At 47.0% G+C, this 25,192-nt stretch overlaps 2 protein-coding genes across 4 annotated transcripts; both read right to left on the bottom strand.

Annotated features, from left to right (window-relative positions):
• Positions 1-1,327: 1,327 nt before the first annotated feature.
• On the bottom strand, positions 1,328-5,468 carry LOC141022601 (uncharacterized). The gene is made up of 4 exons (XM_073498866.1): positions 4,497-5,468; positions 3,492-4,257; positions 3,168-3,392; positions 1,328-2,106 (listed from the first exon to the last, which is right to left on the bottom strand). Exons 1-4 carry the CDS (start codon positions 5,466-5,468, stop codon positions 1,328-1,330), a joined length of 2,742 nt encoding a protein of 913 aa, XP_073354967.1.
• Positions 5,469-10,695: 5,227 nt separating this feature from the next.
• LOC109779319 (protein FAR1-RELATED SEQUENCE 5) lies at positions 10,696-15,950 on the bottom strand. Of its 3 annotated transcripts, none has more exons than XM_020337923.4 (5): positions 15,663-15,950; positions 15,063-15,139; positions 14,551-14,701; positions 11,625-13,734; positions 10,696-11,235 (listed from the first exon to the last, which is right to left on the bottom strand). In XM_020337923.4, the coding sequence occupies exons 4-5, from the start codon at positions 13,716-13,718 to the stop codon at positions 11,188-11,190; spliced, it is 2,142 nt and encodes a 713-aa protein (XP_020193512.1). In that variant the 5' UTR covers positions 13,719-13,734; positions 14,551-14,701; positions 15,063-15,139; positions 15,663-15,950; the 3' UTR covers positions 10,696-11,187. The 3 variants fall into 3 exon arrangements, with proteins under 3 accessions (XP_020193512.1, XP_020193510.1, XP_020193511.1); XM_020337921.4 differs by having other exon boundaries at positions 11,625-13,771; XM_020337922.4 differs by having other exon boundaries at positions 11,625-13,834.
• Between the last annotated feature and the right edge of the window lie 9,242 nt (positions 15,951-25,192).

Genomic DNA, 25,192 nt, shown 5'->3' on the forward strand with positions numbered 1-25,192 from the left:
AGATCGCCGTCGAGAGGATAGGAAACCCTAACGAGAGGGAACTTCTCGCCACTCACCAATTTCTCTACATACGCGGTTTGACAGGTGATATATATGGAACATATTAGTTGTGTCTTGTGTGTATCTACACGAATAAAACTGTTCATGCTAAGAACCAACCGGTGTGTGGATAGGGTAGTCGTACCCCAAGCACAGCTCACCAGGGATCAAGTCCTTGGCTTGGCGCTTTGGTGTTTCGTTTGCGGATTATTTTTTCATTAAAAGGCAATGTTACCTTTAATAGTGAGGCGTACATGATGACTGCTTTAGTTTTAAAGCTCCGCAACTCCGTCCCAGCCATTGGTAGGTGGTGTGAGTGTGTACATATGTGTTGTAATCTGTTTTTCTAAAATATGAAAATAAAAATGTTCAAAAAACCATTGTGAGACAAAGGGCGCGACACAATGGCACTGAGGGTTAAGTCTATATTCACATACATTTCTTCTGCATGGTTTGGAAAAGAAAAATGTTCGGGCTCCATCAATGATGAGTCTTCTTCACTAATTCATCACGTTGCCTCCCATAAAATTGCAAGTGGACAAATTGTCTAATTTCAACCAAAGTAAGACATGTTCAATGGCTTCTTTGTTTTCCTCCGGGCACTTCTTTTTCTTTTTAAATAAGTTTAAAAATATATCTTTTTTCCATATCTCAGTCACATATATTGCTCAAATAGATATAATTAAGGAACAATAATCTTGCACAAAAGCTCTGCATCCAAGAAATACATATACCGCCATTGTATTTCCTTCTACTCGATGAAGAGGCAGAGCTTTGCATATATTTCATCCATGAAGAATGAAGGGGCTATACATATATGGTGCAGATGCTGGACCTCTGAGTCTGTTGCGTGTGCAATTTATTGTGTGATGCTCATGCACGTTTTCCATGACTTGATCATTAAGTTTCCCGATGCAAAAATATACTCCTCTGTCCCATAATATAAGAACGTTTTTAACACTACACTAATGTCAAAAACGTTTTTATATTATGAGACGGAGGGAGTAAATGTTATAAATGTCGTTTGTGCCGCACGGTCTTTGCATGTAAATGTTGTTTTTGCAAAAATGGGCAAGCAGCAGCCAGCGTAAATCTGCTCACTGAGGCCGAAAGGAGCACCGCTGGCAAGTATGCATGGTGTACCAGATACCAAGATGACAGGAATTTCAGCAGGTCTATTGATTTTCTGCCTATTGACTAGTGAGCGCATACGGGCGTTGAAAGTCCACCAGAGGTGTGGTTTGTTCACTGGCATAGCTTTTTTTTAGGCAAAGCATAGCTTTATTACTTAACGATGCCGGGGTAAATCACCCGAGGCACATACAGCCACATGGGCTGGAACATCAGACTCAAACTCCACATAGTGGTTCGCTGGGTACATACGGCCAACAATGGCCAGTTCATGTGCAACTGAGTTTGCACTCCGGCGACACACCGCAACGACAAATCTAGAGAACCACATCTTCAGTTGAAACTTGGTGTCCTCAATGATGGCTGCATACGGCGATGAGTCAACCCTCCGGAGATCCAGTGCCTCGGCCAACAGCTGTGAGTCTGTTTCAAATTCAGGTTGAACTACTCCCAGGTCCGCGGCGAGTGCAACAGCATTTGACATAGCAATCACTTCAGCTACAAAAGGATCCCCAGCATTCTCCTGTCTGCCCGCTCGAGCAGCGACTAGAACACCTTCAGAGGTGCGAGCGACAACACCCCAACTCACATAGTTTTCACCGGGGATGAACGACCCATCCAGGTTGAATTTAAGTACTCCTTCGGCTGGTGGTTTCCACTTCTCAGCAGAAACAGTTTTAGTCTTCGGAAGGTAGGCTTGCATATATTCCAGGACGGAGCTACGTGCTCGGCGAGCCACAACAGCAGGTGCTAGCGGATTCTCTCCCTTCCTAAGCTTATTTCTGTTGCTCCACCACATCCACCAGAAGGTGAACACATGCATACGTTTTCCTTCCTCCAGACCCCAAAGATACTCTAGCATAGCATGCTCGTTCGTGATGCGTTCTAGGTCCATTCTCTGTTGCTCCAGAGCTAACTCTCTCAAACCTCCTTTACCTTTATACATTTGACAAACAGATGAGCACCATCTTCATCAGATTTGCCACATAAGAAGCATTTTGTACTTCCCACCTTGAGTCCCCTCCATTGCATATTAGTCAATAGCGCAAGTGAGTTGTGCTTAATTCTCCAGACAAACATCTGAACATTCCTGGGACACGGCAACTTCCAAATCCTCTTCCATGAATTGTCATCACCGCTGTTTAGATTGCCTACCGCATGAGAACTTGTGCCCACACCGCCAGTCGTGCTTACTTTCTGCAGCTCAACATGCAGTTTATACGCACTTTTCACCGTGTGTTCTCCTTTGGGCTCGAACTGCCAAGCGATAAAATCCTGAATTCCATCCCTTAGAGGCATCTGCAGGATATGACGCACATCATCTGGCCAAAAGGTATCCCTCACTAGCCTTTCATCCCACTGTCCGGTTGCCGGATCAATAAGCTCATGCACGTATTGGAGAATATTATTCCCGCGAGGGGTTATCACTGTCCGCGACCAAGGCCTTGGAATCCAAGGGTCCGTCCAGATTTTGACAGAAGCTCCATCTCCAATGCGCCAAATATAGCCCTCCCTAACAAGATCCAGCCCCTTCAACATGCTCCGCCAGGCATAGGAAACACCATCCTTAGCTTCTGCTTCCAGCAAGTGGCAGTGAGGAAAGTATCGAGCCTTGAGAACTCGACCACACAGGGTGTTTGGGTTTTGTATTAGCCTCCAAGCTTGCCGCGACGACATGGCCATATTGAAGTTGTACATGTCTCGGAAGCCAAGTCCCCCTTTGGCTTTTGGTTTGATTAATTTCTCCCAGCTAAGCCAGTGAACTGTATTCTCCTTATCTTGTTGACTCCACCAGTAGGTTCCGATAAGTGAACTTAGTTCCTGACAGAAAGTTTTGGTAAGATCAAAACAAGACATGGCAAAGGTGGGTATCGCTTGGGCTACTGTCGTCACTAATGTTTCCTTGCCAACTTTAGCAATGAGTTTCTCTTTCCATCCATACACACGCCCAACCATAGCTCCTTTGAGATATCCAAAGGCTTTCTTTCTGGATTTACCCACGTGCACCGGAAGGCCCAGGTACTTATCATTCCATGATTCGCTATGGATCTGGAGAGCAGCTTTCACTCCATTTCTTGCATCCACCGAAGTGTTTGGACTAAACATGACCGCAGATTTTTCCAAGTTGATGCACTGACCCGAGCAATTCTCATATAGGTCCAAGATCTCTCTTAACGCTGTGGCCTCCTCTTGGTTTGCTTTCAGCAGCATAACCGAGTCGTCTGCAAACAGCAGATGTGAGATAGCCGGTGCATTCTGACAGATCTTCACCCCACTGATAATTCCATTCCTCTCCGCATCATGCAACAATGCTGACAAACCTTCCGCGCAGATAACAAAGAGATACGGGGACAGAGGGTCACCCTGCCGCAAGCCTCGTGAAGGGGTAAATTGGTCGGTTAGTTCCCCGTTAACCCTGACTTGATATCTAACTGAAGTAACACACTTCATGATGAGTGCGATCCATGCTGTACCAAACCCAAGCCTCTCAAGCATGGCCTGCAAGAAACTCCATTCGACGCGGTCATAGGCTTTACTCATGTCGGCCTTGACGGCCGCAACTCCCTCTTTTCCTTTCCTCTTATTCAACAAGAAGTGTGACAACTCATAAGCGATCAGAACATTATCAGTGATTAGCCTTCCAGGTACAAATGCACTTTGGTTTTCGGAAATAAGCTCCGGAATGATGAGTTTGAGACGGTTCGCTACTACCTTTGATACGAGCTTGTACAAAACATTGCACAGAGAGATTGGACGAAGATCCTTTATTCTGGTTGGGCTCTTAACTTTGGGTATCAACACAACCTGAGTGTCATTCCACCCTGCAGGTATATCACCCCCATTCAACACAGCCAAAACCTCCTCCACGATATGATCACCCATAAAATGCCAATTCTTCTTGTAGACGATGGACGACATCCCGTCCGGCCCTGGTGCCTTCAAATCTCCTATGTGGTCGAGAGCGGCTTTGATCTCTTCTCTTGTGAATTCTGCATTCAGAACCGCTAGCATGGGACTAGTGACCCGCGGCTCCACTTTGTTTAACAGCTCGGGCACGCGATCGCCTGCACTTGTGGTAAAGAGTTCCTGGAAAAAAGAACGCACATAGTTAGTTAGCTCCGGCCCCTCCTTCACCTTCGATCCGTCCTCCTTCTTCAGCATTTTCACCCTATTACGTTTCTTCTTGGCCGCCACCATAGCCATAAAGTAACGAGTACTCCTATTGCCTTCTTCAACCACGTAATGTGGGATCTCTGCTTTGCCTTTGTATTCTTCTTCTCCTCTAGGTCACGCACTACCCCTCTGAGCTTCGTCTCTTCTCTCACCTTCTGCTCTGAAATTGGTGCTCGCATACACCTTTCGAGCTCTGTGCGTGCTTTCCTCAACCTCCCTTCTAACTCCCCAACAACATCCTTATGCAATTTACGAATCCTTCCTGCCACCCTCTTCATAGCTTCTGCTACTCCTCCCTCCCATTCCAACCAGCTTTCCTCCCACGCACCTTGTATCTCCTCACTGCAACCCTCTTCTTGCAACCACCACGCTTCAAACCGAAACCCCCTGTCGCCCCTTCCGATCGCCGTACTGTCACCTGAAGTATTAACAATTATTGGTCTGTGATCTGAGTGTCGAGGGTTTCCCTTGACCACCTCAAAGTCCGGGAATGTTTCGCACCACTTGGCATTGGCAGTTGCACGATCAAGTCTCTCACAAATATATGTATCCATCTCCTGACTGTGATTCCTCCAGGTGAACTTATCCCCCGTAAAGCCGATATCACACAGCCCACAACTTTCCAAACTCGCTCTAAAGCTGTCCAAGCAAGCTTGGGGCCGAGGAACACCTCCCAACTTCTCATCGTTAGATAGAATTTCGTTGAAATCACCTAAGCATATCCATGGCCTCCCATGCTGATGCTGCTGCCCTAGCAGTTTTATTGTACGCCATGTCTCCTTCTTCCGATCTGCAGCCGACTCTCCATACACCCCTGTCATCCTCCAGATCATCCCATTCTCCTCCTTCACATCATCGTCTATATGCCTCCTACCATACGAGCGTAGGGACAGGTCCAAACCTCTTCTCCAGAATAATGCAATCCCCCTACTCCTCCCAACTGAGTCCCAAGCAAGCATCTGGGTCAGACCCAGCGACCACCTGAATCTGTCTAACTCTTGATGTGTCATTCTCGTTTCAGAAATAAAAAGTACATCGGGCTCCTCCACTCTCCCGATGTCGAGGAGGCTTTGAACTGCCGGGCCATTCCCAAGCCCCTGGCAGTTCCAGCTGACTAGTTTCATTGCTCCCGGCGGGGCTGCTCCTGCAGCCCGGCCGATGTAGTTGCATTGTTGGTCTGCACACCCTTCAACACCTCCTGAACTTCTCCTACGTCCTCAATTACCCCTGTCCTACCCTTCTTAGCTTCCTTCTCTTCATCAGTGGTTAGCTCGCTTCTCTTCTGACCCAGGATCTTCTCACGCTGTATAACTGGGTGTGGATCCCCATGTGTCCTCTCCACCCTCTTATACTTCTTGCCATTAGGGTTTTTGCCATTGATCCTACTCACTGATCCACCCTCCTTGGTATGTTTATCCTTATGCACCTGGGCAACCAAAACTTCCCCCGCCACTGCAGTACCTAGCTTCTCTCCTCTTTCCCCGTCCATTCTCCCTTCTGAACCACTAGCGTCTATACCCTTTTCTTCACCCCCCTTCTCAGGCTCTAAACCAGTGCCGAGCAACAGCCTCCTAGGATTACCTGAGCGATCCTGCGGTTGTTTGTTTTTAGCTGGGCTTGTAACTTCTTCTCCCTTTTCCGTACCTCCTGAACTTGCACCACTTAAACGAGCCCCCTCCTTCCTCCATGACAATCCGTCGCTACCACTTCCCGTCCTCCCGCTTGATCGACTATACCCGTAGTTCCTCCTACCCTCATAGTCCCTGCTTCCTCTCCTCCACACACCATCATCTCCCGCCCCTCTTCGACTTCCCATATCCGCCTTAAGCCATCTCCCAAACTGTTGGGCCTCGCCTTTCTTAAGCTTGATCTCACAGTCCTTCGCAGTGTGTCCGAGTCTTCCACACGTATAACAAAAGTCCGGAAGGAATTCATACTCGAACCTGCACCACCCATTCTCCTCTTCTTCCTCTGTCATCCTCATCTCCTTTCTTTGTTTCTGCTCGTCCTCGTACTCAAGTGTAAAACCCCTCATGATAGGTTTATCGATCCTCATCCTTATTTTAATCCTCATGAACTTCCCGATCGCATTGCCATCCACCCCCGTATCAGCTTCTACAAACTGGCCAATGATGTTGCCAATGTCCTCCGCTGAATCCACGTTCATCATACCTAACGGAAGGTTATACACCCTGACCCAAACTGGTATGTTGTTGAATTCATAGTCATCCAGCCTCTTGCAAGGGTCAAACTCCTCCACCACCACAAGGTCATTATCAAACATCCATGGCCCGTTCTCAATAGCCTTCCGCTTCCCTGATTCTTGTAAGAACGTGAAGACAAAACGGTTTTCCCCCACCTCCTTACAATCTATTCCCTTGATCGGACACCAAACTTTCCCAAGAGACAGCGAGATGGCATCTGGGTGCGCCAATCTCTCCGAGAAGATCTTGCCAACCGCCTGTGCACCTACACCCTTCCCCTTCTCCTTTGCCGCGCCCCTGATCTTGACTCCTTTCTTCTCCTCCCCCGACAGCTTCAACCCCCTCATCATCCCAGCCACTCCCTCCATGACTCCTTCCCCCCACACACACCCCCTGCCCTCCTCTTAGATTCAGGTGTTTTACGACCACGCACCCTAGGGAAGCGCGCAGAAGGACTATGGTGGAAGGGACTCGGATGTGGATGAAGGAACGCGACCACGATGGAGACAGAAAGAACTAGGCGGCGGCTGATCACGGCGAACCCTAGGCGGAGAGGACCCGATCGCGATCGCCTTGGCAATCGCCTCCGGAAATCTCGGACAGGACCCCAACCGTCACCCTACGGGACGGACCTTCACTGGCATAGCTTTACTAAACATGTCCGTGGAAAATCGACTTGTGTTTATAGAATTATAGTGCACAAAGGTGCCGAAGAGTGGAACTTTCCCACAACTAAACATCGATCCACATTTAAAATATATGAACAGGTAAAATAGCTTTGTACCATATTGTGCTACCAAACAGAGGTTTCTATCCCTTGCACCTATCCTAGTCCAAGAAAGTTGGGCGCAACTAGTTATTCACGATCCATGACAACGCAATCTAGTGGAGTTATAGAGAAAACTAGCTTAAAATGCTCATTGATGACTACATTAATCCTTATTAGCCCCTTGGCCTCCCTGCAAGGAATCACAAGGCCTTCAAATCTGAAACCCTGTAGAGGTCTTAGCGTGAACATCGACAGTAGGCAATGGGCTCAAGGGGACTGTGTGAACTAGACATGTCTGTATGGGAGGCAGCAGGCTCTAGAGGACTGTGTGAACTACACATATTTGTATGGGAGACAACGTGGTCAAGAGGAGCAGTGTGACCGCCGGTGAGAACCGGTGCAGCAAAATGGCGATGCAGTGCCATTGGAGAAGAGTGAAGAGCTCATCTTCATCCTTTCCCGATGGACGCCAACACCCATCACCGCAAGGTTCCTCCACCCTGAGATCACCTGATTAGATCCTCCCATGATGGAATGTCTAGCTGAGTTAACAGGTGTAACTCTGTTTTTGTAGCTTCTCCCAATGCATAAAATACATGGATGCTCTACCTAGATCTTTGTTTCCCTCTAATATTCCAGCTACTAAATATGAGTCTGCATCTAACACATCTCTCAAAATGAAACGACAATATGAAGCTACTTGCATACATGGAACAGTGGTAATAGGACTCTACAAACATATAGCACTGTTTTCACCTTCCTGTTAGCTTCATGCATGTGATGTATCCATGCAAAAACTATGTGGTGGCCATTCAGGAGTTGTGAGTGACATGCTTTTGCTATGCCCGTAGTATTTGCTCAACAATCAAGCATGATGTAGCCATGATGCATGTACATTATGTAATGTAATCCTCGTTGCACTGCTGTCATGCTATTTTTTTCGAAAAGGGGGACTCCCCGGCCTCAGCATCAGAACGATGCATACGGCCAACTTATTAAATAAATAAATAGGTTCAACAAGGTCTTAAAGTCTCAAAACGAAAATAAAGAAGAGCTCACAAAGAGCCGAAAAGGCGAAAAACAAACTAGCCACAAAAAGCCACAACCGGCTGGCATAAGAGAGATAGGTAAACTAATTGCCTATCCTATTACATGAGCGCCATCCAAACCGGTTGAAGATATCCCGTGCTACCATCTCCCAGCGGATAGATCCAGTAACCAAACGCTCTCTGGCCTCTGTCGGAGTGAGTAGCGACCACATACGGATCAACGCAGTGGCTCGGAAAATAACCTACAAAAAATGAATATTTGTTGTTTTGTTAAAAACCAAATCATTTCTGTAGTTCCAGACTGCCCACAATAAAGCACAAACTCCTACGCGAATATGTGTCGCTGTTTCGGGCTCTATCCCGTTAAGCCACGTTCTAAATAACGTGTTGACAGAACTCGATGGAGTAATATTAAATGCAATATGGATTGTCCGTCATAGAACTTTGGCTAACGGGCAGTCAAGAAAAAGGTGTTTGATAGTTTCGTCCCGATCACAGAAGCTAACACCTAGTAGGTCCTGTCCAAGTACGCTTTACCAAATTGTCCTTAGTTAAAATTACTTGTTTATGGACAAACCACATAAACACTTTGATTTTCAAAGGAATTTTGACAGCCCAAACATGTTTGGAACTAGGAATTGAGCTTGAATTGATAACATCAACATACATTGATTTAACTGTAAACTCTTCAGACCTAGTAAGTTTCCAGCGTAATTTATCGGGCTGTTGAGATAGCTGAACCTCCATCAGTCTACCTACTAGATGGAGCCATTCTTCCCAACGATTGCCAACTAGCGTCCTTCTGAATTGAATATTAAGGGGAGTGGATTGAAGTACCGTTGCAACGAACGCCTCACGTCGTTGAACAATACGATACAGAGACGAGTATTGAATGGCAAGGGGGGTCTCTCCGACCCAAGTATCCTCCCAGAATCGCGTGCTAGCGCCGTTGCCAATAATAAACTTTGTCCTATTAAACAAGGTTAATTTGACTTTCATAAGACCTTTCCAAAAGGGTGAGTCAGTCGGCCTTGCTGCCACCTGGGACAAAGTTTTGGAGTGAAGATACTTGCTACGAAGGATCTGCGCCCAAGTGGCATCAGTCTCTACCGATAACTTCCACAGCCACTTGCTGAGAAGACATCTGTTCTTGACCTCAAGATTCTCAACACCAAGGCCCCCTTGGTCTTTCGGTCGACAGATGATATCCCATTTGGCGAGTCGGTATTTTCTTTTTAGATCATCGCTCTGCCAGAAGAAACGTGATCGATAGAAGTCCAGTCTTTTCCTAACTCCAACTGGGACTTCGAAGAACGATAAAAGAAACATAGGCATACTCGTGAGAACCGAGTTTATCAGAATCAATCGGCCTCCGTATGACATGAGCTTGCCCTTCCAGCAACTCAGTTTCTTTTCAAAACGGTCCTCGATGCACTTCCATTCTCTGTTTGTCAGCTTACGATGGTGAATTGGTATACCTAAGTACGTGAAAGGTAAAGTCCCCAATTCGCACCCAAACAATTGCCTATATGCCTCTTGTTCGTTATTGGCTCTACCAAAGCAGAACAATTCGCTTTTGTGAAAGTTAATCTTTAACCCGGTCAATTGTTCAAATAAGCATAACACCAGCTTCATATTTCTCGCTTTGGCCAAGTCATGCTCCATAAAGATGATCGTATCATCGGCGTACTGTAGGATAGACACACCTCCATCAACTAGATGAGGTACCAAGCCACCCACCTGACCAGCCTCCTTAGTCATTCCTATCAGAATTGCCAACATATCAACTACAATGTTGAACAAGATAGGAGACATCGGATCCCCTTGTCTCAGGCCCTTATGTGTCTGGAAATAATGACCTACGTCGTCATTCACTTTAATTCCAACACTCCCTTTTTGCGTGAACGATTCTACCTGGCGTCGCCAGGCTTCATCAAAACCTTTCATACGCAAGGCTTGTTGAAGGAATGACCATTTGACTTTATCGTACGCTTTCTCGAAATCCACCTTAAAAACAACTCCATCTAATTTTTTCGTGTGGATTTCGTAGAGCGTTTCATGAAGGACCACCACCCCTTCTAGGATGTTTCTGTCCGGCATGAAAGCAGTTTGGGAATGCTGCACCACAGAATGCGCAATCTGTGTGAGCCTATTAGTCCCAACCTTGGTGAAAATTTTGAAACTACTACTGTCATGCTATGCAGGACCAGAATCCACAAAGAGAACAAACCCCATGATTGTATAACATCAAGAATCAGCTATAATATTTGTTATTAACTGAATTTAGACTAGGCATAAATTCTTTTTTGAAATAAAAGGGAATCTCCTAAAATAGAAGATTTTTACTTCTTGACTCTCATAAATTGCAAGTACTACTGCAAGTACGCATGCACAAGCAACTGACCTCTCATACAGTTTCCATGTTACAAATATATTGTATTGCCACAAAGTCATTACAAGCCAAAGTATAAAAAAGAACAATGTAATGGACACCAGTAGCATTGTATTGCCACGGGCCGCACTGGTTTAATTCTTACTGCTTACCTAGTTTGAACAGTGCCACCAGCCATAATCTTCACACGAGTCTCCTAGGCAATAGGTGTGCCGACCTCAAAGAAGAATGTTGACAATCTGAGAGGCTCTTCTGAATCAAATTCAAACCATATTGCTGCAGCATCAATTCTGTGCTAATAATCATTTTCATTTACCATCCCCAGGAGCACCCTTCATCTTGAGAGGGTCAGATGCTATTCTCCACAAACTAATTAACAGTGTATCATTGTGGATAACTGCAATCCCCAGCAGTAAACAGAAAATACATTCAGGGAGACCAAGAGGAGACAAGAAACTGGCCAAGCAGATTAGTCACCTGAAAAGGCAAACAAAATGCAGTGTTGTTGCATAGCTTCCCTCTGATAAGAAAACTTTGGATAAATGTAAATCGGAAATAGCATTTTTTTTTCATCTCATATTTTCAGTCAGAAAAGAAAAAACTGACAGCAGCAAGTTTCAACGAGCAACACTATGTTCATCTCAAGAAGTTTAAAATATGGTCCAGCCTGTTCTGAATCATTTCAATTAGGAATTACATAGCATTTAGTAATTGACATAAAGCCATAAAAGTACTCCAGGACTCATTCTGATCAACCAAGCAAAAACAATAACCGCTAGTACCAACTACCAACTTTGCTCTCATAATTAACTGCTTTAAGAATATGATTCTCATGAAAATTTTATAATATTTAACATTAGGCATACCTTCCGTCTGGAATCAGGCAAAGACTGATCAGTCATGCTATCGTCAACCATGACATCCTCATTGATGTTTATAGCATCCCTTTGTGATACCCTCGCTGGATTTCTTTCATAAACAATAATCTCTTCATATGCCTTCTGTAAGATATCTTTTGCTGCTTTGTACACTCTCTCTGATCCAGATCCTTTCTCAGCACATCCGATGACATCAGCACATAGAACATCGTAACGGCTTGTAATGGACTGACAAGCATCATCTTGATGGTTATCACAGTTGTATTCTAATAAACCACCGTCTCTGGCCTTCCTTGTCCAACGCTTCAAAAGGTAATCAGGTGGAAGTAAATGTGGATCAACTATTATGAATACTCCTAGAATATGACGGCATAAAATACCTGAGAACTCAAAGTATTTGCAACTACATTTTGCCATCTTATTGGAAGCATTGTAGGTCACACAGAATGTATCTGATGAATTTTCATCTTTCATGATGTTATACTCACTTATGCAGCCATCTTTAGTTTTCTGAATAATATATGCCAAAGACTCTGTAAATTCTTCCTGAAATCTACTAAAGACTGCTTTGGTGTAGGTACGTGCTGCCTGTTTTTCCATGGGTGATGCAGTCTTTGTTGTCACCAAATTTAAAGAAGTGTCCATATCTGCTTTTGCTTCTTCCTCATAATGGTTTTCTATGCTCAAATCAAATTGGGTTAGAAAAACTTCCAGTGTCACCTTCGTACTGAAATACTTCTTGTAGAAATCATTCATGGTTTCTAACTTCTGCGCTTTAGATATTTCGGCACAGAATGTATCCATCAGGTACAAAGGAACCCATTTTTGGCGGATATTGTACATTGCTTGAAGCCATGTATTATTTCTTAAATCATAAGTATCAATGATTGACATCCACGCTGTTTCAAATGTGTTGATTGTTTCAGACTCAATAACACAGCTTTCTAACTCATCTATTAAAGTAGGATGTTCTGAGTATGTATGAGCTAACTTCTGTTTGGTTCTACTCAAAATGTGCCACTTGCAGAAGCGGTGACAGGTATGCGGAAAAACCCTTCCAATTGCAGCTTTCATGGCCCGATTTTGGTCGGTAACTAGTGAACATGGTGCCTTCCCACTCATTGCTGCCAGCCATGTTTCAAATAGCCAAACAAATGAGCATTCAGTATCTTCCATAAGCAATGCACATCCAAATATAACACGCTGAAGATGATGATTGACTCCTGAAAAGGTAACAAAGGGCATCATATACTTGTTCTTCTTGTATGTTGTGTCAAATGTAACAGCATCCCCAAAATGCTGATAAGCAAGTTTAGCTCTAGCATCGGCCCAGAAAACATTCATTAGACAGCTATTCTTGTCGACCTGTATGGCATGGAAGAAAGCAGGGTCATTGGCTTGCATGTTCTTCAAATAATCAAGAAGACCTTGAGCGTCTCCGCCTTCCCCAAGAATATTCTGCCTCAGAAAGGGCACTTCGTCTGAGCCCATCATAGTGATCTTATTGGAGACATCAAGCAAACCTCTGTCACGAAGATACCCAACTCTGCTACAGGTGCCAAGGTTATGATTATGAGCTGTTTCAAGCTTGGAAACAACCCAATGGTTTGATTCTCTGACCACCTCCATCATAGCATTGCAACCTTCCCGCATAGACATCCTCTCACGCTTCTTTGTAGCCTCATCTGATGATGGATTCTTCTTTCTGTACATGCCTTCCCTTGAGCAAACAAACCTCCTCATGACGACAACCTCCTCTGTACCTTTCGAACGGCGAGACCTACCAACACGGAAGGGAAATCCAAGGTGCCTGGCATACTCATTGTAGAAAGTCTTTGCTGCTTCATCAGATTCAAATGTCATGCCTAGCAATGGCTCTTTAGGATCCTCTGGAGGTACAAAATCTTTCATGGCATCCTGCTCAGCAATACCACCAACCGAAGCAGCTACTCCTGCTTCTATGACTGGATCTCCGAGAATCAGATTGTCATTCTGGACAGACCGAGCATTGGTGTCCAAGGACATGAGGCAATCAACATAATCCGCAATCAGCTCATCCCCTTCACCCCTTGCAGCTTCCATCAGTGCATATCAAGTTCTGCACACATCAATCACAGAATGATATGTATCATCACCTGCGCATAGGGGCAGAGCTAGGATTTTAAGCCAAGGTATGCCGATTAACAAAAAAGAATCCCCTGCAGTTTAAAATATAGTAGTTCAAAATAACAGCAACTGAAGTACAGATTGTTCTTTATAACGATAGTATCTTGAATAGTTTAGTTCAATTACAAAAAATAAGAGCAAAATTACATTTCACTCTATGATAATGTCGGACATTTTCCACACCAAAAATTTGCACATTAGCCACAAATCAATTCATTACTAGACGGAACAGAGCGCTCTGCTGGGCCCAGCTATAGTCGCGTCCTCCACATGCGATTTTAGGGAGGCTGGCGTGTGCGTATTTCTGTATCCTATCTTTCTTTGTTGGGGGATGGTCAATGTGAATCGCACACCGGTATGAAATAGAGGCCTATTCATATATCAGCAAGCATCCTCCCACAAACCCACTGTTCAGCCCGAAGACCCACCCAGCAGCCACAGCGAGGCTCTAAGCTTACAAAATCTCAGTGGCATTGGCTCACTATAAAGGGAAGAAAAGGTGTCGAAAAATTAACTCTCTTGCCCACATAATGTACCAACAGTAATGACATCAATGATAGTGGATTGCACAATTTGAGTGCAGTACCACCAACACAATGCTCTAACAAATATATTCAAGTACATTCACAATAGTGAGGCAAATGAAGTTGATCTTGTAAGCACAAAATGGTGTCTGCTGGGAGGAGGCAAACTTGCATTAACAAATCTGAAATTCAAACAGGCTATAACTGATTTGCTCAAATCTTACCATAACAAATCTGAACACCATACAGGTTATAACTGATTTGCTCAATCTTAACCTATTCAGACAACATGTTTGCTCTGTGTAGCAGTCAGACTGCCAATCACATCCATGGTGGCCCTCAACACCCCCTTGTACCTATTGTCATGCCCATGGCCTGCAGTCAAGAAAGCTCTTAAACTCATAGTAGTTGCTCGAAGCAAAGTCGCGATCCTTATCTCTTAGGTAGTTCACTGCCAAAACAAAGTAGTATATACAGGAAAGCAAAAGGCTAAGAGGGGCATGCAAAAGCTTGTAACAGCAGAAGAAACCATACTGAAATATTGTAGTGCACAACCATTTTATAAGAAACAATCGAGCCTAGTAACCAAACCACCATCATAAATTGTTTTAAGTGAATAAAAAGCATAAGTTTTATGTGGATAAAGATTAACTCTTTTGTTGGAACAACCACCAGTCGAAAGATTCACAGGGGAACCGAAAAACTAATAACAGAAGCTGGGAAACAAAATGTATACCTGAGCAGAATTGGATGTGTATCATTCTTCACTAATGCCTCATACCTCATTAAGCTTCTCACAATTACCAAGACTACCTGCACAGGTGGACAGAAACAAACAGTAAAAGCTAGCACCACACTAAAAATCAGTCATAGCAAAGCATTCTGAAGCACAACAATTGGCAGCTCATATGCATCTGCTAAATAGCTTACTAACATGAATTCTTCACTGTATGCGCCACTTACATCTATACAACCTATCATTCATTATTCAGCCTATGCACCACTTCATTGCATAGAGGCAAAGGAATGCCTGTGCAGGTGATAATGTGTACGGTAAAGCATGCCACATCGAGTACTGAAGGTAAAAGGTATTTTTGGTTGCCATAACTGAAAATGTGAGAGTAAAGTGTATTATGGAAAAGCCTACACAAATTAACCAGGCGAACTCTAAAACTGGAAGCAAATTAAAATCGTGAAATTAGGCATCAACTATTTATCAAATGTACAACATTGTAGGAAATCAAGAAAGGAAAATCAGGAATTATTATCTCTGTTGGCCATGACAAGAGAAGAGTTGCAGTATGGGGAATTACATTAGTCAAAGGGATGAACAAACCTAGGAAAAGAGGCCGTCAAGGTCACGGGGGCTGAGCCAGGGCAGCAGAAAGGGCTGTCGAGGTCGCGTTCGCGGCGCCTTCGTCGTCCTTGTAGCAGAGGGAGGGGGACGTGCAGCGGTGCAGGCAGGCGGTGCGGGGGCGAGCAGAGCAGAGGAGGGCGAGCGGGGATTACTGTGCTGGGGAGCAGGCGGAGGTCGACAGCAAGCGGCGGCGGCGGGGAGTGGCGGAGCGGCGCACCTACGGAACAGGCAGCAGGCAAAATAACCGTTTTTTAGGGGTTTTAGAACAAAAATCAGTGCTCCAATAACTACGCTATATAAATTCGGAAAAACTAACGCCCACACGTATGGGCGTTTGCACATCGCCCACACGCCTCCATCACCACTCATTTTGCCATGTATGAACAGATGACATCAACAGAAATCTTTTTGGTTTTTGGCTTAAAAATGTTTTATCTCTTAATTAAAAAATTGAATTAAAAATCCATTTTCACCATTAAATCCGTCTCGACGCGATCTTCAAAACTAGACCCCATGTTGATATGTTTCGACGATTTTTTTTAAAGTTGCCATGATGTTTATACTATAGTTGTCATAGTGCTTAAACTAAAGTTGCCATGTGGCAGTTTTAGTTTGTAGAGCATGGCAATTTTAGTTTTTTTATGATGGCAATTCCAGTACTTTGACCATAAAAATATTTTTTTTTTGAACCATAGCAATTTTAAGTGCATGTATCATGGCAATTTTACTTTATGGTGCATAGCACGTCTAGTTTCTTAATTCTCCGTTTTATAATATGTCAAAATTACTTTTAAATGTAGAAGAAAATAGTTGAAACATATCATGGCAACTTCAGTGTAAATATCATGGCAATTCATGTGCAATAGACATGACAACTTTACGAAATATATTGATATGAGATCTAGTTTCGAAGATCTCGTCGCGAGGGATTTAATAGTGAAAACGGATTTTCAATCGGATTTTTCATTTAAAAGATAAAACATTTTGTAAACTGAAAACCCAAAAAGATTCCCACATGCATGCATGGGTGACATGTCGTAGTCTGTGTGTTATAGAGCGTGTGGGCAGGTTTGGCTCCCACCACACGTGTGGGCGTTAGCGTTGTCCTATAACAGAGGGAGTACGTACATAAAAGGGAATGTATCTAGTGCGTGTGGGCAGGTTTAGCTCCCACCACCATACTTGTTATCAAAATGGATAAAAAGGAATGTATCTAGATTATTTTCAGATAGAGGGAGTACGTACATAACGTGATTGCCCAATGCTAAATGTTCCCGCATGTGACCACCGCCAACCAGTGAACCGTCATGGACGACACGTCCTACACGATCACCAACCCCGCTGTCGTCACGCTGCAGAACCTCCTCCGATGGTTCCCACTGTCGTCGTCGTGGCCGCCTCCAAGCCCCTTCTCTTCCAAATTATCATGGGAAATATACGGGAAGAGAAGGGTATATTTTCCATGATAATTTGAAAGAAATGAGATCTTACTGCACGTAAGAGCATCTTCAGCGAACCCTCTTCCCCAGTTTCTCAAGTGAACAGTCTGAATAAAAAATGCCATACAGCTGGACCCATTTTCAGCTCATATGTCCGGGTTGTCCAACACCATCATTTCCAGCACATACGTGTGACGTATTTGGGTCCATGTAGATGCACTCGACATGTTGTGCCGGCCCGGGACTAGCCCACCCTGACCACACAAAACCCCACCATGGACCAAATCCTAGCCACTTCACTCTATCCGCTCCACCCCACTCATCTTCTCCCCTTTTTCGATCATCTCTGCCATGGTGAGCACCAGATCGGAGTCCGTTCGTCTCGCATTCCACCGCTCTCGGGTCGAGACCCAAGCTCGATTGTCGGACCCGTTGATTACCTTGATCTGGTTTCGGATAGAGATAGTACCTACTTTTTCCTTCAAAGGCTCCCTTTGGTATCGAACCCACGGGGGGAATTGCTAATTGAGCGATGGTTCTGGAAAGCTTTTGCCTTCGCTAAAAGTTCTAGTTTCCCGAACCGAAATCACACAGTTTTAGAGAAAAACAATAAATGGAAATAGGTCACGGCTCAAAGCCTTAACTTGCAGCCATATACTTGCACGTGGGATTTCAACTAAATATTCAACATGGTCAACACCGCTATTGTGTGTTGTCAACATGTATATGTAGGGGATGCGTCCTAATAACGTCATGATCCATCAGCAACCTGCATCGTGATTCTATTGTCCAACCAATGTCCTTATCGTCATGCAAGGTTACCTCGATTACGAAGGATTTCTTCGGACCAACGCATTGGGGCATTTAATGACTGCACTTCACGTTTCCCCGGGGAATTTCTTTCAGCCATCGTACTTATCCTTATTATCACCGGCTTTCAGCATAGCCTTACATTCATCCTTGCACTTTACCTCCTCCTTGATTGATCCTTGGGATCCTGGGTACCCGCGGGGCCTTAGAAAGATAAAGAGACAAGAGACAAATATGTTGTGATACACACAAATATGTTTGGTCTTAAAGCCAATACCAACAATCCTGCACAAATACATGGGGTTGCAAGGCTACTGTAGGGGATATCTAGCGACATATGTCAGGGGGTGGCTTATCATGGATGGGGACAAAAGTACGTCGCCGGGCTCTAGAAGCAGGAGTGAGCGAGACCGCATACGCCTGCGAATCTTACCCAGGTTCGGGGCTCTCCATGGAGATAACACCTCTAGTCCTGCTCTGCGGGGTCTCCGCATGATGACTATGGTCAATAGAGTAGCTACAAGATTGCTCCTTGAGCTGTTCGGCTAGAGGAGGAAGAAGGCAAGGCTAGCTCTGCTCCTCTCTCCATATGTGTGTGTATGATCTCTAGGGTTCTGAACCCCTTGAATGGGGAAGCCTGGGGGGTTTATATAGGCCTACCCCCCAGGGGTACAATGGTAATCCGGCCGGGTGTAGGACCCGACCGTCAGTGTCTCTAGGCTACGGCTTCTCCGCCGGCTGCTGGGGCCCGCCGCTTGGTGGGTCCCGCCGGCTGCCGTGATCTCGGCTGACAGGTAGGGCCCGCCGCTTGCGGGTCCTGTTGACTGCTTTATATTGTTGTCTCGCCTCTGATGACGGAGGCTTTGTCGGGGGAAGCGTGGCTACTGTCCCGCCGCCTGGTGGGCGCTCACTGTAGCCACACCCCATCTCATCTGATTAATGGCGCGCAGACTCCGAGGGGGAGAAGGGTCGCCTGCTAGGAGTCGGCCTGCCCTTGTTGCCGTCTGCTTGGGGTTCGCCGCCTTCTGGTGGCTCACGGACAGGTAGGGCCCGCCGCCTGCGGGCCATACCGACCGCCCGTCATGGGAACGTGGCTCCCTCTGACGTAAGTGATGTCACGGGCTGCGTGGCAACAGTGCCGCGCCGGGTGAGGGGTGTCCGCTTGGTACACCGCACTGTGGCCACGATCCGCCCTGGATTCGGGGGTGGCAGGTCGCACTGTAGCCACGCCCCGTCCTGTCGTGGTTATGTGGGTGCAAACTTTGAGGGGACGAGGGGCCGCCTGCTAGGAGTCGGTCCCCTCGTGGCCGCCTTCTATGGTCTCGCCGTCTTCCAGCAGCCGGCCTCTTAGACCAGCCGGCCCAAGAAGCCAGTCGTTCTTCCGGGAGGTGTGAGGGGCGCAGGTAGCCCCGATGTCTTGAAATACCATGGGGGGCTGATGAGGCTACCCGTGGTCGTTTACACTGACAGTAGTCCCCGAAGCTGGTGGGGCGCCGTGGCTGAAAATCGAGGTGCCTTGGCAGCTTCCTACTCTGAGTGATCTGGTAATCTTGCTTCATCCGTCTTCTGAAGATGCCGACTGTTAGGAGCCGGCCATGGCCAGGCCGGCCGCCTAGTGAATTCGAATCGTCGTGGTGGAGGCCGGGTGGCGCGCCAGTCGGGTGACGGGCTTGTCGCCCGTTGCTCGTTCGCCACGCGGCGCCAGCAGACCAGGCCGGCCTGGCAGCCCATGCGCGCGACGGGATGTCGCCGCAGGCCTGAGCCCACCACTAAAGGGCCTCGGCACGCGCGCGGATCCGCTGCGGCTGAGGCGGGCGGTTGCGCTTCCCAAGCACGTTAACTTCACGCCGTTATGGCGCGGAAGGTGCGGGGTCGTGGGGGAAGTGGGCGCAGTTAATCCCGCCCCCCCATGTCTCGCCCCCTCGGCTCCGCCGCCGGGGGTCTATAAGTAGGGGAGGAAGGGGCGGCAGAACGCACGCGCACCCTCCTCGCCCTTCCTCTTCTTCTTCCTTTGCTCCTCGCTGCTCCACGCGACCCCGCCGCTCGCTACCAAACGTCAAGGCAGCCCGTCGCCGCTCATCCTCGCCGTCCCGCCGCGCCCTCGACCTCACCGCGCCGCCGCGCCATAGAGCCATCACGACCATGGTGAGGGACGGTCGTTCCGGCGATTGGGACGCCTCCAATGTCCAAGACGAGGACGTCGCCTTTCTCTGTGTGACGCGGAGGCTGCCCGGCGAGGAGTGCATGGGGGTGCGGATTCCGCTGGAGCGGGAGATCTCACCGGCGCCGGAGCCAGACGAGTACGTGGTCTCCCATAGCCACTTTCTTCGCGGCTTCGGCTTGCCGGCGAGTGGCTTCTTCCGCGCCTTCCTCAACAACTACGACTTGCAGCCGCATCGCCTGACGCCCAACACTGTGGTACTTCTCTCCGCCTTCCTTACTTTCTGCGAAGGCTATCTCGGAATTTTGCCCTTGCTCGAGCTGTGGGGGCGCTTCTTCTACCTCAAGCTTAGCACCGCGGCCAAGGGCGAGGCAGCTCAGTGTGGCGCTTGCGTCGTCGTGCGGCACACTGGCGGCGGACCCTGGTTTCCGGCCATGGTGGTGCTGGAGTCTGCCAAGTTGTGGCAGAAAATGTATTTCTACGTCCGCAACTTGGATCCGACTCGCAACTTCGTCAACCTACCGGGTTTCGTGACCGGCCCGCCTGCTGAGCCACGGAGCAACTGGGGCCAGCAGCCGGCAAGGCCGCTGCCGGCTGGTGTCACATGCGTCCTCAGCCGTCTGGAGGTGATGACGGAGGTGGAGGGCCTTCGACCGGCAGACCTGGTGGCCGTCTTCATCCAGCGCCGGGTGCTGCCGCTCCAATTTCGGCCCCACCTGATATGCGACATGGGCGGCCGCCGGGATCTTAGCCAGACATCGACCAAGGAGATGTCGGCGGACGAGGTCGCCCACCGTGTCAACTTCATCTCCGGCAGCCAGCTCGAAGTGCAAAGCTGGAGCTTCGGCAAGGAGCCCTACAGCCGGGCCAACCCACCGCCTGGGGTTAGCACTCGGCCTTCTTCTTGTTCTTTTTGTTTTTGCGACGACCTTCATCAAGTCTAATCGTCCGGGTGTTGCGTAGCGCGCCATCAGGCCCGATCACCGGTGGGTGCCGGACCGGGAGGTCAGCGACATAGGCGACCCCGAGTTAGGGGCGGCCGCGTTAGAGGAGGACGACGCTACTGGAGGAGGCGGCGGCCGTGCAGGCGGAGCTGCAGGAGGCAGCATGGCAGGGGATGTCCGGGGGTGGCCGGACGACGACGAAAGCGGCGGCGAGCCACACCGTGCCGTGGGTGCCGCGGCGCCGACATCTGGAGCAGCCGGCTCCTCAAAGCGTCGAGCTGACGCAGGGGCGTCCGGCACCTGGCTGAGCAAGAAGGCCAAGCAGTCGGCTGCCGCGACCAAGCGGCAAGAGGCCCTGAAGGCAGCCGCCTTCAAGAAGATCCCGAAGCCGCTCCCGACAGTGTCTGCGTAAGCAACTCGGTTTTCCCTGCGTTTTGATCTGGTGTCTGCTTCTTCTTTTCTTGCAAATTTCTTCTTACTTCCTTTTTCTTCGGCGCGTAGAGCTTCGCTTTCCTTGTCGCAAGCCCAGTCCGGCTCGGTGATTGGGGCGGAAAACGGCTCCGCAGACCCCCACCACGTGGACCCGCTCGCCGCCCTTCAGGAGGCAACGGAGAGGAACATGCGGCAGGCGCGAGAGGAGCGGGAGGCCGCGGCCCGGGAGAAGGCGTAGGCGGCCGAGGCGGCACGAGCGGAGGCCGACGCAGCGGCCAAGCCGCAAGCCGATGCGGCGGCCAAGGAGCAGGCGGACGCGGTGAAAGTGCAACTATCCCTGGGTGATTTTGGTAATGATTAACAACATATAGCTCATTGAGCTAATACTATTTCAAGATAAATATTTCAGGAAAGCTCAATGATTGGCATGGATTAGAAAGTGGACCCCTCAAAATGCTAAGGACAAAAGATTGGCTCAAGTTCAAAGTCCAAGACTCTACATTTTATTTTTAGTGACCCAAAATCACATTGGGTCCATAGGAAAGCCAATACTATCAAAAGGGGGTGAGGTGTTGCTTAATGAGTTACTTGCTCAAAATGCTTAGTGATATGCTCCAAAAACCCTCAACTACTTTCTCATATCCACATATGTCCCAAAACCAAAAGTCAAACTTGGCCCCACCGAAACTTTCTATCCGGCGCCACCGAGTTCTCTTGACATAGCCACTGCCACAAACCCTAGTCACTTCGGTCTCACCGATAGGGATCTCGGTCTCACCGAGATGGGATTGCAAACTCTCGGTTTCCCTTCGTAACGTTTCGGTCTAACCGAGATGAGAGATCGGTCCCACCGAGTCTGCAATGCAAACTCTCTGTTTCCCTTTCGTAACGCTTCGGTCCCACCGAGTTTGCCTGACCAACTCTCTGTTTGCTTATTACCAAAATCAGTCCCACCGAGTTTGAGTAATCGGTCCAACCGAGATTACGTTATGCCCTAACCCTAATGAAATCGGTCCCACCGAGTTGACATGTCAGTCCCACCAAAATACCTAACGGTCACATTATGAACCAAATCGGTCCGACCGAGTTTTCTAATTCGGTCCCACCGAGTTTGGTGACTTGTGTGTAATGGTTAGATTTTGTGTGGAGGCTATATATACCCCTCCACCCACTCTTCATTCGTGGAGAGAGCCATCAGAACATGCCTACACTTCCAACATACATTTTCTGAGAGAGAACCACCTACACTTGTGTTGAGGTCAAGATATTCCATTCCAACCACATAAATCTTGATCTCTAGCCTTCCCAAGTTGCTTTCCACTCAAATCTTCTTTCTACCAAATCCAATCCTATGAGAGAGAGCTGAGTGTTGGGGAGACTATCATTTGAAGCACAAGAGCAAGGAGTTCATCATCAACACACCATCTATTACCTTTTGGAGAGTGGTATCTCCTAGATTGGCTTGGTGTCACTTGGGAGCCTCCGTCAAGATTGTGGAGTTGAACCAAGGAGTTTGTACGGGCAAGGAGATCGCCTACTTCGTGAAGATCTACCCTAGCGAGGCAAGTCCTTCGTGGGCGATGGCCATGGTGGGATAGACAAGGTTGCTTCTTCGTGGACCCTTCGTGGGTGGAGCCCTCCGTGGACTCGCGCAACCGTTACCCTTCGTGGGTTGAAGTCTCCATCAACGTGGATGTACGATAGCACCACCTATCAGAACCACGGATAAAAAATCTCCGTGTCTACATTGCGTTTGCTCCCTCCAAACTCCTCCCTTTACCTTCATATACAATTGTTTTACATTCCGCTGCTATACTCTTAGAATTGCATGTGTAGGTTGATTACTTGATTTGTGCTAAGTTACTAAAATCTGCGAAGACTTAAAAATTGGGAAAAGGCTAGATTTTTATTTGGTAAAGTAGTCTAATCACCCCCCCTCTAGACATACTTTCGATCCTACAATTGGTATTAGAGCTTTGGTCTCCATTTGCTTTGATTTCCATAGCTTTTGGTGATCATAGCCTTGGTTTCACAACCTAGGAGAGTATGGCGTCTAGCGAGGGAAATTACCACCGTAGAGGTCCTTACTTTGATGGTACTAATCTTGCTAGTTGGAAGCATAAGATGAAAATGCATATTCTTGGACATAACCCCGCCGTTTGGGCTATTATGTGTATTGTCTTGCAAGGTGAATTCTTTGATGGGAGAGAACCGAACCGTGAAGCTACCGCAGAAGAGTTGAAGATGCTACAATACAACGCTCAAGCTTGTGATATTCTCTTCAACGGATTGTGCCCCAAAGAATTCAAAAAAACCAGCCGTCTTGAGAATGCAAAGGAAATTTGGGATACTTTGATTGATATGCACGAAGATACCGACTCCGTTAAGGAATACAAATTGGATGTGCTTCAAAGTCAACTTGACAAGTTCAAAATGAAGGATGGTGAAGGTGTCGCTGAAATGTACTCTAGGCTTGCTCTCATCACAAATGAGATTCCCGGCTTAGGAAGTGAAGAGATGGCCGATAGATTCATCATCAAGAAGATCCTAAGAGCCTTGGATGGAAAATATGATACCGTGTGCACATTGATCCAAATGATGCCCAACTACAAAGATCTCAAGCCAACGGAAGTCATTGGAAGAATTGTTGCTCATGAGATGTCACGTAAGGATAAGGAAGAGCTTCACAATAAGTCAAGTGGTGCTTACAAAGCCTCATGTGATGCTCCCACATCATCAAGTGAGAAACAAACCTTCAATGAAGAATTGAGCCTAATGGTGAAGAACTTCAACAAGTTCTACAAGAGTAGAAGCAAGGAAAGAAGTTCCAAGTCAAGGTCCTACAATGACAAAAGATCTTCTAGTCGTGAACGAAATTGCTATAACTGTGGAAGACCCGGACACTACTCCAATGAGTGTACTGCTCCCTACAAAAGAAGAGAAGATTCTCCCAAGAGAAGAAGTAGAAGAGAAGAATAACCACCAAGAGAGAGAAGGAGTAGAGATGATCGATATGAACGAAGACCCTCTCGGAGAAGCAAGGATTCGGAGAGGAAGGATAAATCATCAAGGAGCTACACAAAAAGAAGACATCAAGCTCATGTTGGTTAATGGGTATCCGGCTCCGACTTCGACCATCACTCCGAAAGAAGTTATCGCTCCGACTCCAAATATACTCAAGATGAAGGTGTTGCCGGTCTAGCACTTGTGTCAACCAACTCCTATGACATATTTGACTCACCAAAAGAAGGAATTGGAAGATGCTTCATGGCTAAGGGTCCAAAGGTAACACACCCCGAGTATGTCAATTTTAATAGTGATGAAGATGATTTGCTAGGAGATGATGATTTACTTGTTGACAAGTCTAGTTATGAGAACTATGATGAACTTGCTATTAATCATGATGATCAAGATAAAACGAATGAAGATGATAAGAAGAAGATTGAGCATCTAACTAAAGAACTAAACACTCTTAAGTTAGCTCATGAAACTACCTTGGAAGATCACCGAGAACTTTTAAAGACTCATGAGAAGCTACGCTTTGAAAAGCTCAACCTTGAGCAAGAGCATGAGTTCTTAAAGGCAATCAATGATGATCTTCGCAAGAAAAGTTCTTCTTACATTGCCAAGCGTTTACTCTTGTCTATTTACATGCCACAAGTTAAATCTAGCAATAAGAACAAGAAAGATTCTTCTTCTAGTAGTAACAACAATCATACTAAA

The sequence above is a fragment of the Aegilops tauschii genome, chromosome 5 (assembly GCF_002575655.3).
Source record: "Aegilops tauschii subsp. strangulata cultivar AL8/78 chromosome 5, Aet v6.0, whole genome shotgun sequence".
Lineage (NCBI taxonomy): Eukaryota > Viridiplantae > Streptophyta > Magnoliopsida > Poales > Poaceae > Aegilops > Aegilops tauschii.